Below are 17,505 nucleotides of genomic sequence, written 5' to 3' on the forward strand. Positions count from 1 at the left end.
GCCAGGGCTGACCTGGCACTTTTTGCCTTCTCCAGCCTTAACACCATGTTCTGGTTTCACCTTAAACCACGGGAGGTGACACGAGGATTTGGACACACACATCAAATGGCACACACGTGGTCGCTCCACTTCTTCCTTCCCCTGTGACGTGGGGAGGAACAAGGTTAAGAGCAGGACTTGATGTGTAGCTCCAAAGCATCCCTTGTATAAGAGCATGGAGCAACTGGACAATGGGAAATGGCTTCAGACTCACAGGGTTTACATCAGGTATTGGGAATAAATTCTCCCCTGAGAGGGTGGGGAGGCCCTTGAGCAGTTGCCCAAAGAGGTTGTGGATTCCCCATCCCTGGAAGTGTCCAAGGCCAGGTTGGACGGGGCTTGGAGCAACCTGGGACAGTGGAAGGTGTCCCTGCCCATGGCAGGGGGTGGGATCGGATGAGCTTTAAGGTCCTTTCAACCCAAACCATTCTATCACTGTATGATTTTCTTATCCAATCAAAATGATAACCAACGTAACCAAAATCAAGTCATAAGGTTAAAGATCAATCAAAGGACAAGAAATAAGGGTAAAAGTTACAGCTGCAGTGAGGAAAAACTTTGGAAGAGCCATTTTTTTCCATGACAGAGCACATTGCCCAAACTCAACCATGAATCACCACAGCAAAAGATTTGAGCTCATGGTTGCCAGCAAGCACCCTCCAAGAGGGTGGACCAACAGGGTCAAAACCTTTGCTTTTGGGCTATTTAGAGGTTCCTCACCCAGAAGAGACAGCTTGGACTTCTTCACTGCAATGATTTAATTTTAAAATATCACGGGAAATCATTTAAATGCAAACAAGCCATGGAAAATGTTAGCCTGCTGGAGAACTTGGGAGAAAGACAACTGAAAACAGAAGTGAGAAACGGGAAATTTTAGACTGTGGCTGCAACGCCACAGCATCAAGGGATTTTATTATTATTAATTACTTAAAAAAGAATTTTAAAAGCCACAGTCAGTAAGGTTTGGCCATTTCAGTTTCCCAAGGCCCTGTGAAAGCGAGTTGGAGCTCTTAGGAAATCAAAAAACAGCTGTGCTGTGACATGCAGAGTCATTTTGGTAGGGACAACTCTCAGGAACATGCACTAAACCACACCAGCTCTTACTGCTCAAGCTGCCTCCAAAGCAGCTGTTAAAACACGCTGTAAGATATCAAAGCAGCTCTAATTAACTTCCTGCTTCAGTACTACTTCAAAGTATTTCAGAGGGTTCTCAAACCAGAGCTTTTGCAGGGCAGTTTCTAAAGGAAAGCAGTTTGGGGCTCATTCATGGTTGACTCCAAACACATTTGAGATTCTCCAGTTGCTGGTTTTGCTTAAAAAGTTGGTAAAAAAGGCTCCATCCATAAAACACTTTAACACATGGCATCACATATCACAGGAGAAGAAACTAGCCAAATGTCAAGTCAATCAAATCCTTCTCTAAACCATCACCTATAATCAGATGGGCCAGTCTGTCACCTTTGGATTCCAACTCCATTTTACCTGCAAAGGTTAAAGCACTTCTGGGGTTTGCAACATCAGTGGGATTGCTGGGTCTGGTCGTGGGGACACTGGGGACATCTGTGAGCAGCTCCCAGCTGCAGCCTGGGCAGGGTTGGAGGGGATCCCAGAATGGTTTGGGTTGGAGGGGACCTTAGAGCCTGTCCAGTCCCACCCCCTGCCATGGGCAGGGACACCTTCCACTAGCCCAGGTTGCTCCAAGCCCCGTCCAAGCTGGCCTTGGACACTTCTAGGGCCGGGGCAGCCACAGCTTCTTGCTGTGCCTCTGCTCCCCCAGGGCCACCTCAAGCTCCTGAATGATGCTGGGTTTTGATCCCCCCCCCCATCTCCCTTTTTTCCAGTCCTGAGCCATGCTTATTTACCCCTTGGTTCTGATCTTTTTTCTGGTCAGAGAGACACCTTCCCACATATCCAAGTCTACCAGGATGTCCACCATCATCATCCACTTAAGGAGGACACCTTAAATTGCAAATAGAGCATTAATCACTCCCTGGTGTCCTTGCCTGAAGCTCTGCCTCGCTCCATCCCCATCCCACACCACCCAGACCTACACCCCCCCAACCCTTGCTGTGCTTTGTTTAAAACATTTTTTTTCCCCCCAGAAAAAAAAAAAGTTGTCACGGCCAAAAATAGAACATTTTTCCGCTCCGAATAACAAGCAACATTCCTGGGAATTCAGACAAATAGCGTTGGTCAGAAGACGTCTCACAGACACCAGCGACATCCCAAAGCTGCTCCCATGTCCTGTGAAGCAGGAAAGTGTTTGGGATCCCTCTTCCACCCACTGTGCAGAAGAAAATCAGAAGTGATGAGCCTGTTTCTCCATGAGAAAGTGTTGCTGTTCTCCAGAGGGCCTTTTTTTAATTTTAAATTTTTTTTTTAATTGTTTTAAAGAGAAAATGTCTCCTGAATAAAATCTGATGCCGTTTAGAGAACAAGTCTTACCCTGCCATCACTGTGCACAATCATCAATATTTTTACCCAGGTCCACATTTCCTATTTCCTATTAAATATATGCACTATGTTCCATTATTCTATGCAATAAACCTTACATATAATAACAATTCTATATATATTAGTGAATAAAATTATGTATAATTGCAAAACCATGTTCAATTGAAGAAAAGTTTGTAGAGAGGAGACGGTTTTTCAGGGAGCTTAAAACATCTAATTCGATCATTGTAGGTGCCTTCCAACTGAAAATATTCTATTCTCATCATGGCTGGGCTTCGCGAACGAAGATTTGGGAAGGCTCTATCCACATTTGCTACAGGCGCGCTGGTGGCTTATGAGGCCAATACGTGACAGACATATCCGATTGCAAAAGGCACAGCAGAAAGACTCCTTAGATGGTGTATTCTGCAATACACGGTTCTTTCTGCGCTGCCTTTTCTCCTCGAGAGTGATCCTGAGTGTGTTCTCGAAGGAGACAGCTGCGTTATAGATGGGGTGTCTCCAGGCCTCCCGATTTGAGGCCAGAGTAGACCAGTTATGGTGATCAATATGGCCAAGGCTGAGATGTTGTTTCAGGGAGTCCTTGTATCTTTTCTTCGGGGCTCCTCTCATGCGGCAGCCAGTGGCAAGTTCACCATAGAGCAGGATCTTAGGGAGGCGGTGGTCCTTCATCCTTGAGACGTGTCCTGCCCATCGCAGCTGCGTTCTCAGTAACATGGCCTCAATACTTGTGACAGCTGCTTGCTCTAGAACAGATGTATTGGTCACGTAATCTGAGCAGTGGATGTTTAAGATTGAACGGAGGCAGCGTTGATGGAAGCGTTCTAGGAGACGCAGGTGGTGGTGGTAGATGACCCGTGATTTGGAACCATACAGGAGAGTAGACAGCACTATGGCTCTGTAAACACTGATCTTGGTGCTTTTCTTCAAGTGTTTATTACGCCATACTCTTTTGTGGAGTTTTCCAAAAGCACCTTATGCCTTTGCTAACCTGTTGTCTGTCTCTCCGTAGATCTTACCATCAGGACGGTATCTATATTCTATTCTAATTAGTCACAAATCACCAAATTTGAATTTCACCGGGAGTTGGTCCGAGTTTAATTGAATTTCTTTAGCAAGAAATTTGCTAAAGATTACACCAAGGCAAACAGGGAGCTTCGTTTTCAAAGACACCTGGAGCATTTTGGGAGCCTTCGGGCTCTTTTCCGAGAGAAAGGGCGAATACCAAGTTTCGTCGACCCCCAGCTAACACTTAAACCCCTGATCGCCTTGAGACAGGACCTGAGTGCTCGGAAACTTTACCGGTGACTTCACTAATCAAACACGGGACAGAAAACCTGAGCCACAACAACACGGTTTGCATCTGAAACTACACCACTTAGCTGGACAGAGCATCAGGAACAGCCTCATCAACACGTCTTTGAAAAAGCAAAAGCTTTCTTGGCAGCTGGGGGGGGTAAAACGACCACAACCCTCTAACCCGGGCCAGGCAGGGTGGGGTTGAGAGTCCCCAGTGCCCACCTTTGGTCACGGTCAGGCTTGAAAAGCAGCACCCGTTAAAGTGAGACCTGGATGTCGGTCAGGCAGACGTGGATAAGCCCCTGGGATTTCAAGCAGCACCAATTCTGTTGGATTTAATTCCCAAATAATCACTTGTTGCAACAGCTTCCAGTCCTTTGCCCATGGAGACATTGCTCTGCCTGGTCCCTCCTCATCTCAACAGAATTTGGAATAAAAACTGTATTAGCAGCCCTCTACCTCTTTTGGAGGTGAAAATGCCCTCTTGCTTCATTTACTGGGTGGGGGAAAAATATCCTATTCTGTTAAACAGACTTGTGGGCAGATTTTACAGCACAGTCCAGAAGTATTCGATTTACTGCTAGTAAATTGAACAGGTGAGAAATCTTTCCAGCCCGGGATGGTTTTTTACTTTCTGATGGGAAAAAAGAAAAATTTTAAAAAATCACTGACTTGGCAACGGTTTCTCACAGGGAAACATCCATTTGAGCAGGAGATTTGCTGTGTAAGCAGAGGGGTCATCAACAGCCTGTCACAGGGAGAGGAGGGCAGGAGGGAGAGTTACCTGATTAGAGCTTTCCAGAGCTACCTGGAGAAAAAAACATCACGTTTTATTCTTGATTACACCCAACTCAAGACCAAGAGTTGAGCACAAGGCACCAGCATCATCACAGGATGCTCCATCTGGAAGCATCCACAAGAAGATGCCAAAACCTGCACACACCTCACATTTTCTTTGATTGTCCCAATGCAGAGAAAAAGCTGGAAATTTCTAACCTTCTAATTTTTCGTGGGAGTGCAAAACTATCAGCATCTCAGCCCCGTGAGCAACTCCTGGAGGAGGAAGAGACCACCTACGTGAGGTGGTAGCCATCTCCTGCTGGTTTGAGCCACCTCTATCCCCTGGCAGAGCTGCTCTTTCCACCTGTGGGGCTTACGAGGGTGAGGTTATTCCACATTAAAAAAAAACCCCTCCACGTGCAAAGCCCAAACCCCCACGAGTCCCATGTAGAGCTGACGGGTTTTGGACTCGGCCGCTCCCCGCGCTCCCGGTGTCAGGGGTGTGCTGGCAAAGGCACTTGAGATGAGATGAGGCCCTAATTTAGGATCTAACCCAGTAAATGAATGATAATTACGTGCTACCCGGAGCTCAGCTAAATCAGAAAGGAAAGAAAAGCTGCAAAGGAGAGGATGGGAAGGTTCAGAGGACACCGGCCCTCGGGAGCACACACCTTGTGATGTCGGGAGATCAGCACCTCGTGGCAGCAGCAGGGGGGAGTGGATTTGTTATTTGGCCTCTGGTGCCACACCAAGGAAGGACAAACCCTGTGCTGAACAGCCACGGCCATGGAGGAGAGAGCGTTTCCTATGGATTTACGATCCATTCCAGATCAGCTGGTTGAGGTCCACAGGTGCTGGACACGGCCTCAAGCTTTGGTAGAGGCTCCGGCCATGAAAGCCCCTGGGTGAAAGCCAGGTGGTTGCCACCTCCAGGCTGGGGTTGCCCAATACCAGCGTGTTCTACCTCGGGAAAAAGAGCAAAAAAATTCCTTAAAAAGATGCTGTAGCTCAACCTGAGGATACGGCTCCAGGTGAGGGAGCTGGGGAGGTCAGACCACAGCTGTTCACAACCCCAGAGAGATCAGTGTCCACGGGAGGGGAGCAAGAGCGGCAGCTCTTGCATACGTGGCACGGAGTGGCTCTGCTTTTATTTATTTCTGCTACGAAGGCTAAAAGAAAACAGACTTTTGTGAGACCACAGCTGCAACCTGAGCCGAGCTCAGCAGGGCCGGCGCAGAAATCAGAGCGGGGACCACATCAGCTCGTGGTGAAAGACCACAGATAAGATAAAAAGTCAACTTTCAGCAGCAGGTGGAGCAAAAATTGAAGCTGCAGCCCTGAGGAGAGCGGAGTGCCCCGAGGCTGCAGCCGGGTGATGCTGGTGCACAGCATGAGCGCAGAGCACCTGTATGGACACAAGAGGCTGGAAAATTCCCCCTGGGGCTTTGATTGAGTCCCGAGAGGTGAGAACGGAGCGCTTATTTATTTGTTTAAGCGAGTACTGGGGAGACACCCCCGCAGGGGGGATTAACCCTTTCCCAGCCGCCTGCACCGTGTCACAGCCGTGTGACAGCACCCGCTGGCCCCGGCAAGAAAAGGGAATAAAACGCCTGGCTCATCTCCCAAATGCAGCGAAGAGGAAGAAGACAGGTGAGAACCAACTCTTGCACGAGATAAAAAAGCATTATTAGGCACAAGCACCGCTAAGCCAGCTCATTAATTCAAAACGCTTATTATTCGAGAGCAACCGTCTCCCAGTTAAACTCCTTAATGGGCTTCAATTAGAAAAAAAAAAAAAAAGGAAACACGTGCTTGAGACGCTTGAGATAGAAAGTGCTGACTTTGATCTTGTGATTTTGAATTCAACACCCGGGCCAGACAGAAAGAGCATTTTAGCACAAACGCCCCATCCGCCGGGCACACCTGTGGGGCTGCACACGCGGGGCTCCTGTCGCCCCAAACCCCGGGGGAAACCAGCCTTGCCTGTCGCCCCGCCCAACCATCACAGCCCCGGGGACAAAGAGGAGGATGACGCACAACTGCAGCCCCTTGGGGAATGCAAACTCCAAACGCGCGGGTCCGGCGGGCACAGCTGCGCGGGGAGACACGGGGGCAAAGGCACGGGCGCCTCAGAGATGCTTTTTGCCTCAGCATAAAGCTTTGGAGGAGTATTGTGTGAAGTTCAGACTGGAAGACTGCTCAGCCTGGGGGGTGTCTTTGCCAGAGGTCTGCAAAGAGGCAGGTGGCACAGGTCAGAGGAGGGAGGACTGGACTCCTGCTGGCTCTCCCAGGAGTGACTGACTGAAGTTAAGATGTTTCTTCACTTCACTCAAAAGCTCATAGGACCTGTAAACCCCTGGTCTGAAGATTCAGCAGATGCCAAGAGTTTATACACCAGTTTGAGGGGAAATGGGACCAGTGCTTTGAAGACAAGGTGGCTAAATAAACAAACCACTTCAGGCTCAGGACGTCCCTGGCCACCAACTGGTTTTGGTTACAGGCTGGTCTTGCGTGTGCATACCCTGTTCTTACTCATCCCTGAACAGTCACCTCCAGCCACAGAGGCAGGACACCCACTGCCACAAGCCCCAAACCCAAACGGCCGCACAGTTATGCAGATGTACACTCAAAACTCTCCTGCTTATATTTTAAGGTTTTACAGCAAGACACTGAGCTAAAAAAAAACCAACACAAAACCAACCCCCCAAAGCAAATAGGCAGCAATGGCCAATTCAGTTCTTCTCTCTCAGGTTTCCCTTCCACCTCCTTGTCCAGACATCTCAGCTTGCCTGTCCCTCTCCTCTTGCCTTCCCATTCTCCCTGCAGTTAAGCCAAGCTTGCTTTGTCTGAAGGACTTCAACTTTTGGGAAAGTCAGAAGGCATTAATCAAATGCTCTGTTGTGCAACTCTTTCCATCATCAAGCTGCATCTGGTCCCCAGGGTCTCTTAATTCTTCATTAAGAAAGTGCTCCATGTGGAAAGAGGCGAGAGAGGACTTGGGCAGCACTTCACAAGCTTTGCTGAACGCGATTATGCACGGCCTGAAATGAGCCACTCCAGCCCCATAAACAGATGAGCAAACGTGCCAAACACCAGTGCTTTTGTCAAAAGGGACAGAGACAAGTAGCAGTGGGGCCACTTCTGCCATGAGTCATCATCTTACTGGCGGCCTGACAGGGACAGATCACCCAAGGCTGCAGGTACAGAGCATCAAACCGAGAGCAGGGAGGAATGTCTGACCCACCGTGACTGTTCTGGGGCTGAAACCACGCAGGACAGAGCAGCTCCCGTGCAACTGCTGCAGGAAGTGGGCTGATCTGTGAACAGCTCAGCCAGAGACATGCACCAGATGACCTGGGCATGGTGTTCCATCCCAGAAAGGTCACGACCTTCTGTTAGAAAAACACTCTTCAAAGGGAAGACAAGTGTTGAAGTGAGAACATCAGGTTGCAGCCACTGGTATGTCAAACCCACAACTTGAACATCTTGACATCAACAGAATTTTTGGACAGTACTTCCTGGCCAGCTCATGGCCCAGTGTTTACATGAAGGTGCAGTTACTGGTACAGGGTCCCAAACTGCTCTCAGAAAATTGTCTTGTGCTTAACAGATCCCAAACTGATTTCCTTTCCCAGCTATATTGCTTAACTCCCTGTTCACAGAATCACAGAATATGCTGAGTTGGAAGGGACCCACAAGGATCATCAAGCCCAAGCCTTATCCCTGCCCAGGACCCTCCCCGAGGGTCACATCATGTGCCTCAGAGTATCAATAGTCAGTGCAAGTGACTCCAGGGCACATCCACCTCCTCATGCCACCTCTTCCCACCTCCTCTGGCAAGACTCAGTGGAATGACCACCTCAGGGGGTGCACATGCATGAGACTGTGTTCACCCATCCACCTCCTGGTGTTGGGAAATGTGTCAAATCCTTAAAAACCAAGTCCTACCTTCCCAGAAGAGCCTGGAGTCCTGCTGTTGCACTGCTCTGAACCAAAGGAATTAAAATTTCCAACTTCAGAGTTTTCTGGCTATGAGGACAGGGAATAAGAGAGATGAGGATGAAGGGAGAGGGAAAATCTCTGCTAAGCACACAACTTGAGCAAGCAACCCCAGCTGAGCTCCTGATCACAAGCTGGGACCTTCACCTCTTCACCAAATACCTGGCCTTCCAGATATTGGTCAAGAGATATTTTGCCAAAGCTCAGGTTTTTATCAAACAGGCAGAGTTTTATCTGACATGAACATAAAAGTTTGGTAGATCTGATCTGAGTCCCCTAAAATAAGATCTCCAGATCTTACTTGCCTGGAATGTCAGTTTGTCAGATGGAGCTGTGGAGATGAAGGAGGCAAAGTGTGTTCCTTGCACCATCTTTCTTTTTCACTTCAGCCTTCAGGGGAAGCCAGAGCATTCCCTGGAGTGCTGCTGCACAGAGCCAACCAGAAAAGGCTATTTGGGCTTCACCCTGAGGTGCCATCAGAAGTCAAATGGTGAGAGAAAGATGAAAGCATGTCAAGAAATCCTTTTCGCTCAAGGAAAGCAACCTGTACAGCACCAGTTGCCACCCCCCAGTGCTCCACAGGAGGAGGTGAGGAATTCATCCCAGAGACAGGCAGCAAGCAGCAGCTTTCCAGGTTCCTGAAGCAAGGCACAAACATGAGCTGTGAGCTCTTGTGCAAAGCTCTTCCTTCCCTTCAACACAACAGCTAAATTGAGAGCCAAGAGGATGGACAACCTGGGGTAAAAATAACCCCAGCCTGGCAGAAGCACCTCCCTATTTTGCTTTTTATTATTAGCCTGCATTTCTCAGTTCAGTGGTTCCCAGCTGCTTCCAGCCCTTTCCCCTTCCAACAGGGCTGCAGTTTATCCCAGAAACCATCAAATCCTCAGCCCTCAGCTGCAGGTTGGTTTGCACCAGTAGCCCACCTGTAGGTCACATCTGAGCAACACTGAACCTTCAGATTCTCAAAACCCACTGTGTATCCTTCACTGTACCTCCAGATTTCAGGCAGAGTTCTGAAAAAGCCACGTCCTTCCCAAGTGCTAACACTCAGAGAAGGGCAAGAACTCTCCTTTTTGCTGGGGAGTGCATGTTATCAGTCCACTTTCCCTGCTGGGTGATCTTAACATGAGCTCTTCACCAGCCTCCAATGCAAATCCCAAGGTTTTCCTGAGCTGCCTGCACTCCTAACCACGGTCTGTAGCTCTCAGCCATCCCGTTTCCATAGTTTCAAACACTTTTAAAGCCAAGGATCCCCAAGCCAACCTCTCAAATGCATCTCCCGCCTAAACTCAGCCCTCCAGATGCCTCTCAGCCACCTCTCATCAGCTGTTTTATACCAGCCCTGCAAAACCTCAGCAAATCTGTCTAAACATGTGCCATCACCCCTCTTCTCACAAGTTCCATGCCTCCACCCACGAGGTTTCTCTCTCCCATTACCAAATCCTGCTTTACATTAAAGACTTTGCCGCCTCGGCCTTGAAACTCATTAATTTCCACTTGAAATGTTCGTTTGTGCCCGGGTTTCCATTACAGGATCCTTCCCGGTTTCTTCTGCCATTTTCCTTCTACCACACAAACCTTCTGGAGGACGGGGCAGCCCTGATCTCTCTGTTCCCCCCCACCCCCCTGCTCCTCAAATTCCTTAATCCAAATTCCTAACCCAGCTGCTTTCAGCCTCCTCATCTTCCAAACCCCACATAACATCACCACTACAAACTGCTCCGTCAAAGGCCAAAAAGAAAAGGAGACCCTTAAGCAGCCTGAATTACACAAAGGGCATTTTAAAGGACAAACTTCAGCCTCTAAAACATCCCCTTTTAACAACTTCAAACTCCTCCCTGAACGGAGGATGCCCCATGAACAGGAACAGGGAGTCAAAGTGCCACCTTTTTCTCACCATCTTAGCAATGGGACATGAAGTTGTGAAGCACAAGAGCCCTCAAAAAGCAAAAAATACACCTCACTAAACCCTTTTCCTACATCAGGACAGCCCAGAGAGAAACATTTGCAGCTGGAAACCATAGCCCAGCAGTTAATTAACAAGTTGGTTGTTTTTTTTTATTCAGGCTGCTCATCACAAGTCAAGCCCATGTGCTCATCGTTCCCATTATGCTGGAGAAACTCGTCCAGCACATCAGCAGCTCACCAAGGCAAACACATCTGCTGAACCTGCACATCCCTGAGGTTTTCAGAGCTTTTTTTTTTTTTTTTTTAAAAAAAAAGCAACCCAAAAGCTTTTCTCCTTCAGACTAAAGCTTGGTGTACCAAAAAAAAAAAAAAAAAAGAAATAAGAAGCAGGCAGAAAATAATTATCTGTCCTATTTTGCAACGGAAAGAGCAGTGGCTAAGAAGTTTGAAGGCACAGAAGAAAAGTGGAGAAGAAACACACGGAAAAATAATGGAACAGCATTAAAAAAAGCCCAACCAGAAAAAGTCTCAAAGCACAGGCAGCAAAAGGCAAAAAAATCCAAAAAACAAGTGTGGGGTTTTATTCTATGAGGACCATCAGTTCAAAATAAATGGATTTTCTCATCTGCCCAGCACAGGATTGTACAGAAAAAAAAGGAGCAGAATGACCAAGGACAGATGAGGAAAGATGGGGTTTGAGAAGATACCAAAGAATAAGGTGGAGAAGGAGCCAAAGAGGTCATAGCAAGTAATTCATATTCTGGTTTTGAGAAGACACTGATACAGCTCTTTGTTTGACCTGCCCTCCCTTTGTATCTCAACCTGGAGGGATGGTTTGTTGGACTTTGTTTCTGGTCTGTCCCTCCCGAGGGTCTGTCAGTCTGTCTGTCTGAGCCTCTCGGCTCCTACTGCACCCACAGACACCATCACCCCTCCGTGGCACCAGGCAGAGATTCCTTAGGGAATCTGCCAGACTAACAGGGGAACATCCTCCCTGGTGGACACCAGCACTCATCTCAGAGCCAAAACACCAACCAACTGCAAAAACAGGCGTTCAAAAGTCTGCTACCAACAGAACCCCTGCTTAGAAGAGTGGAATTTAGAACTCTGGCTGCAGCTTTAAAAAAAGATGCAATTAATTATTAACCAACCTCCTTGGCTGCCTAAAAAGGGACCTGAATACACCGAACTGCAGATGCCAGAGGCAGGGAAAGCTCAGCCAGGCCCCCACACTGGAGAGGTGGTCAGAGGACATGGGAAGTGGTGCAGGGGATGGAGCACATGGGACTGTCTCCTGTGCAGCCACCCAGCACCACCCTGGGGAGCAGAGTCACCACCCTGGGGAGCACAGTCACCACCCTGGGGAGCACAGTCACCACCCTGGTCACCAGAGCACTTGTACAGGCACCTGTAAATGGGAAAAAAAAATGAGCATTTTTGTACAGAAGCTCCTTTTAGCTGCCAAGGGCTGCAGCACGGGACGTGGAGGGCAGGTCAAGCATCACCACTGCCACAGGGCTTTCCACCTGTCTCCAGACCAGAACCCTTCATATACAGAGAGCTACATATTTATACAAGCTACTCAACATGCTGAAGGCTGTTCAGACGACTTTCCTTAAAGCTTCCCTTCCTTCCTGGACATCTTCCCACTCTATTTTCACTTTCTGGATGCAAAACAAGCTCACCCCAACAAAAGGAAGGTGCATTAACAGCTTGGGTGGTACCACCTTCTGTTTTAAAAAGATGGTGTCACTTGTGTCACTCACCTGCCAAGCCCTCCACCCCTCCAGAGCACCAAAACTGCCATTTCTCAAACCACCAAAGAGCAGAACAGGCCACAGCACCAAACCTCTACTCCAATCTGCATGTTTTTTGGAGATGCACAGCCAAATGTGATACAGGGCTGACTCTTAACACCAGTGGGAAGGCAGGAGGAATAACCACAGTTATTAAAAGTCACCCGTGGGTGCAGAAGAACTCCCTGGTTCCTTGCCAAGGGTCTCACATTCCTAGAGGCTCTGGGGGTAACCCTACACACCAGGGGAACACCACCTAGGATTTAAGTGCCAGTTTAAAGTCTAGTTTGCAAACAGCAGCCAAAAGAACCCCCAAATTACACACTCGATGTGTGTGCTGAGCACAGACTCGAGGATCTCAAAGGGCTTTTCCAACCTTAACGACTCCATGATTCTATAGGGAAAATACATCTCCTTGCCTTGAGCACTTCCAGGGATTCAGGGGCAGCCACAGCTTCTCTGGGCAACCTGTGCCAGGGCCTCCCCACCCTCACAGGGAAGGATTTCTTCCCAGCATCCCATCTAAACCTGCCTCTGGCAGTGGGAAACCATTCCCCTTTGTCCTGTCCCTCCAGGCCCTTGGAAATAGTCTCGCTCCACGGTTTTTGTCAGCTCCCTTTAGGCACTGAAGGGTTTGAGATCCCTGCACCCAATCTGCACTTCCACTGCCTGCACTCTGTTAAAGCCTCTGAACACAAAAGGGTTTTAAGCTGCAGTTCCCTTAAAATCCCTGGAGGCACAAGGAGCACCCTTGGCTCCGACCATCATGCTCAGAATTTCATGGCTTACACGTAGAACATTCCAGCTGACTGTTTCCCATACTCAAAGCACTTCAATAAAACACCCACACAGTGACAAGAATGAGACTTTAATCAGTTTTAAGTGGAGTTTTAACACTAAGAGATAAAGGGTTGTTAAACACAATAACAAACGGACATCTGATTTGTATGAGGCATTATCCTGTACATGTCATACTTGGTTTTTGTGTATTCTCAGTTACACACAGAGCCACTGTTGCACAGCACAATAGTATTTGAAGAGGCTGAATCAGAGTAAGGCTGCTTAACAGACTGATTTTTTTTTGTTTTTCTTTTAGTATCTATATATATATATGCTATATGAAAACAGACTGGAAATCTGAACCGGCAGAGAAAGGCAGCTCTGCCAAACGCTGCAGTTGGAGCCCCTTTTAGTGCACAGTCCCACCCCATCCATCTGCATGCACGACACTTCCTAACAGCATTTCAAAGGTAAACGAGGCACTTCGTGGCAACCACAGGCATCGTTAACATATTGCACACATTTGCTAGGACTAAACATGGAACTTGCACACCAGCATCCCGGGTTTTTTGATCGTTACAAAGGGGGGTTTTTGTGGGTTTTGTTTTTTTCTTTTTGGAATGATGCTGCGTGTAAACTCCACCTAGGTTTACGACGTGTGCCACGAGGGGAAATCTGGGTGTGAGTTCTGCAGCTGCCCTGCAGCAGCTGTGGCCAAGGTTTGGAGCTGGGGCTGCCAATGAGCAGGGGATGCTTTCAGGGCCTTACAGTAAGCTCTTACCAAAGTGATGCCTTCAAGTAGTTTCAGACATGTAAGCTGTTGCACATCCAACAAGATCGGAGCGTACAAGTCCAGAAACTCAAGGAAAGATTACCTACAGAATGCAGTTCAAGCTAATTATGAATACTGTCATAAATAAAGTTTTAATAAGGACTCAAAAACCTTTCAGTCATAGTAATTCTTGTCAACTTCTATGGGGGTGGTAACTGAAATAAAGTATAGGAGAGTATGTATAATATATATTTATATATATAATATATATATATAATGCCATTTTTCCATTTCCAATGACTACACCATAAAATGTAAGCAAGGCTTCTCAAAGACATTGAAACATTCAAAAAAAAAAAAAAAATCCAAACCCTCATTCCAACCTTCACATTCCAAAGGAAAAATAACAGTGCAAAAGCCCATCGCGCCATGATTTCTGATCCCTCAGCGTTCCAGGCTGGAACCACTCTGATCCCACCTTTATTATCCAAAGCGGGACACGCAGCAGTGTCAATATCCAAATACTTTTAAAGCATCAACAGTTTTTGTTTATTAAGCCAACACAACTTTCAACTGTTATAAACCAGACAAGGTGAAACGTGATTGGAAGGGTAAGAGTTCAATATTCATGTCCCAAGGGAACCACCTCCTGCTCGTCATAGCACTGGGAATAACGAGTGCTGGAACCAGCAATCTTGATCCATTAAGCTATTAAAGTCTAATTAAACCTCTAAGTCAGAAAGTATTTACCAGCTTTGTTAGAAGTTAGAATCATGAATCTGATGAGCAAAACTGACCAACTGATACCAGACAAGAGAACAAAAAAAAAAAGCCCTTTATACCTTTCTTTACCAACAGTAATTACTGGAAGCCCTGCCTTGTCTCGTTCCAATTCCAACCATTAATGCTGTTGTACAGATTCTATAGGTAATTCCAGGTGAGAACACAGCTCATGAACTTCACTGTCAGCACCAGTAAGTTAATGGGGGGTGGGGGGGAATGAGTTATATACTAAAAAAAGCATCCATTTGGGCTCAGCTCTTCATGATGTACTTTAGAGGGGAGAATTTGGGCAGCTGCTTCACCTTTGGATGCCACAGCACTTGCACTCTGAAGTCATCTGCAGTCTGGGCACGACAATTACACACCAAAAGGGAATCTCAAGCCCTACCCTTGGCTAATATCCCTACAAACAGATAACACAACACTGTCAGTTAGTGTACAAAACTAATTTGCTGGGGTTTTTTTTCATAGCAAGCAATTTATTTGGGACAAGTTCTGCTTTTTATTCTTCATTTGCAGCACTGAGAATTTACTGCAACACTGGTTTCCTCTCTATCGTGTGTAAGGTCTGCTTTTCAAACGTTGTAGGTACTGAGCATTCAAGTAAAATTCCCTAACAGTTACTGACTTCTTTTTTTTTTTTTTCTTTTTTAAAAGTGTGCAAAACTGCAAAACTCATTGTATTAGAATGTGTAAGGTCAAAGGGGTGGAACGGCTGACAGAGGTTTGATTGAATAAATGCATCAGAAACCTTCAAAACAAACACTAACCTGGAGAATCTCCAATGACATTTCCTGTGCACCATTACAAAATATTTTTATATTCATGAGGAAATAAAAAAAAAAAAAAAGCTTGCAAGGCAGCACATGAAGTATTCACAGCAGGAATATGATTGAAAAACTACTAATATAAATTTAAGATGTTGACTGATGTCTGCACTAAGAGCATCTGACTTTTAGCACTGGCCTTGATTACACAGGAGATGGAGCAGCCATTACAATTCAGGAAAAAAAAAAAAAAGAAAACAACCCAATAAATCATTGTCAAATTTTGTAACCATTTGTTTTCAAGCTCCTATTTTCGTTGATAGCCTCCACATTTGTATGGTTAAGTCATTGTTGCTGTGTTTCCTTTTTTTTCATTTTTTGTGTGACCCCAAGAATTGGTCTCCCTTCCTGGCGCGGGTCTCGCGGGTGCGGGGAAGGTTCACTCCTGACCCCCCGGTACAGAATCACAGAATCACTCCCCTCTAGCTGCCTTTTCTAGCACCATTACACTGAAAAAGAAAAATGAAAATGCACGAAGGACAAGCAGTGACAGCGGCAGCTCCTCCTCCATTGTCCCAGATGGATTGGGGCAGCATGCTAAGGAAAGGTGCATGGAACAGCCGGACACGGGACGGAGGCCACGCTCCTTCCCGAGCATTCCTTTCCATCCCCCAGCCAAAAGACATGCATTAGAATGTAGGAAAACCTTCTAGAAACATCTCTTAGCCAACTGCAGACTTTTCTGTTGCCACACGAGTGCAAAAAAAGGGGCAGGATGTGAACCTGTAATTTTTTTTTGTTGTCGCTGTTGTCGTTTTCGGTTTTGGAACTTCGTTTGGTGACAGAACACAAAAGGAAAAATTCCTACGCATACACATTAGGTCTGTCTCCACTTTTATAAAACTGGAATAAAATGGGAAAGTGCCATGTTTATAGTTCCTAATTGAAGTTTTAATGTCCTTTTGACACAAAAAGGTATATACATATAAGAGCTACGTAACCTTCCTTTTTCCCCCCCGACTGGACAAGTGTCAAACCCTGTAGATTCATAGGGCAAAACAAGATTGGTCAGGAAAGAATTGTTCCTATAACTGGTAATCTGACACTATGTCCTTTTGCCATTTAGAAAGGTCCTTTTTTTTTTTTTTTTCAGTTTATTCAAGTTTGTCTCTCTTCATGGTTGGTGGGGTTTTTTTGTATTTTTCTTTTTTTATCTCCGATAAAAAAAATATTCAGACTTTTGTAATCTGCGTATGCTGATCTTCATCAAAAGGTTCATTCTCTGGATCAGAGTCAGTGGTGTCAGAGTATCTATAATGATCAGGTTCATTGTCACTAACATCTGGTGTTACAGAAGTTGAACTGCTAGCCTCTGGGTTTGATGGCTCTTCTACTGTTTTTGTGAAAAATAGCTTCACCTGGGGAAGGAAAAAACAACATTTAAATAGGAAACCTGGACTTGAACCGAGCACAGGTAACAAAGCAATTTTTAACAGCTACACTGAATCACACAAGTGTTCCCCTCTCTCCAGAGACAGGTTTTCCAGCCTCTCCCTGCCACAACAGACAAAATAAAGCCCTGGCCCAGCAGCAGGATCTTCCAGCCCCGTTGTGCCTGCCTGCAGCAGTCACTGGTGCTCCTGAGTTGTAGCGGCAGGACACACCATTACAGCAGGCCAAGCTTTGCAATCCTCCTGCCTTCCAGAGCTCTGGAATTGTGGTAAGACTGCACAGGAACGAATAAAATACATCTCTAATGGGTGACTGGCGAGTGATAAGTCTGATCCAAGCAACATTCCAACGAGCAGCTCTGACCATTACCTTCAAACCAGCACTGCCAGGGTCTGGCTGATATTTTCTGAGCAAGGTAGAAAATGCTCAAGTTCTTACAAATGCCTTTCCCACGTTTAAAGCACTGCTGGCAATGGCTTGTATTCCCCAAGGCTTAACTCGCAGGTTAAGGTATTCCCAGACTCACAGAAGAGCTGGGGTTGGAAGGCACCTCTGGAGATCAGCCAGTCCCACTGCCCTGCCCAGAGGAGCAGGTGGCACAGGAACATGTCCAGGTAGGTCTGGAATGTCTCCAGAGAGGGAGACTCCACCATCCCCCTGGGCAGCTGTTCCA

The 17,505-nt window shown here is 46.8% G+C and overlaps 1 protein-coding gene across 1 annotated transcript in view; it reads right to left on the minus strand.

Moving 5' to 3' along the window:
- Positions 1-13,620: 13,620 nt before the first annotated feature.
- The window catches only part of PTEN (phosphatase and tensin homolog), a 46,781-nt gene continuing 42,896 nt past the window's right edge, over positions 13,621-17,505 (minus strand). Inside the window, exon 9 of the mRNA XM_017832689.1 lies at positions 13,621-16,798. Coding sequence (XP_017688178.1) covers positions 16,613-16,798 — 186 coding nt within the window. The 3' untranslated portion in view covers positions 13,621-16,612. The remainder of the gene's footprint in view (positions 16,799-17,505) is intronic.

Source organism: Lepidothrix coronata, unplaced genomic scaffold, assembly GCF_001604755.1.
Source record: "Lepidothrix coronata isolate B3197 unplaced genomic scaffold, Lepidothrix_coronata-1.0 Scaffold204, whole genome shotgun sequence".
In the NCBI taxonomy this organism is placed as follows: domain Eukaryota; kingdom Metazoa; phylum Chordata; class Aves; order Passeriformes; family Pipridae; genus Lepidothrix; species Lepidothrix coronata.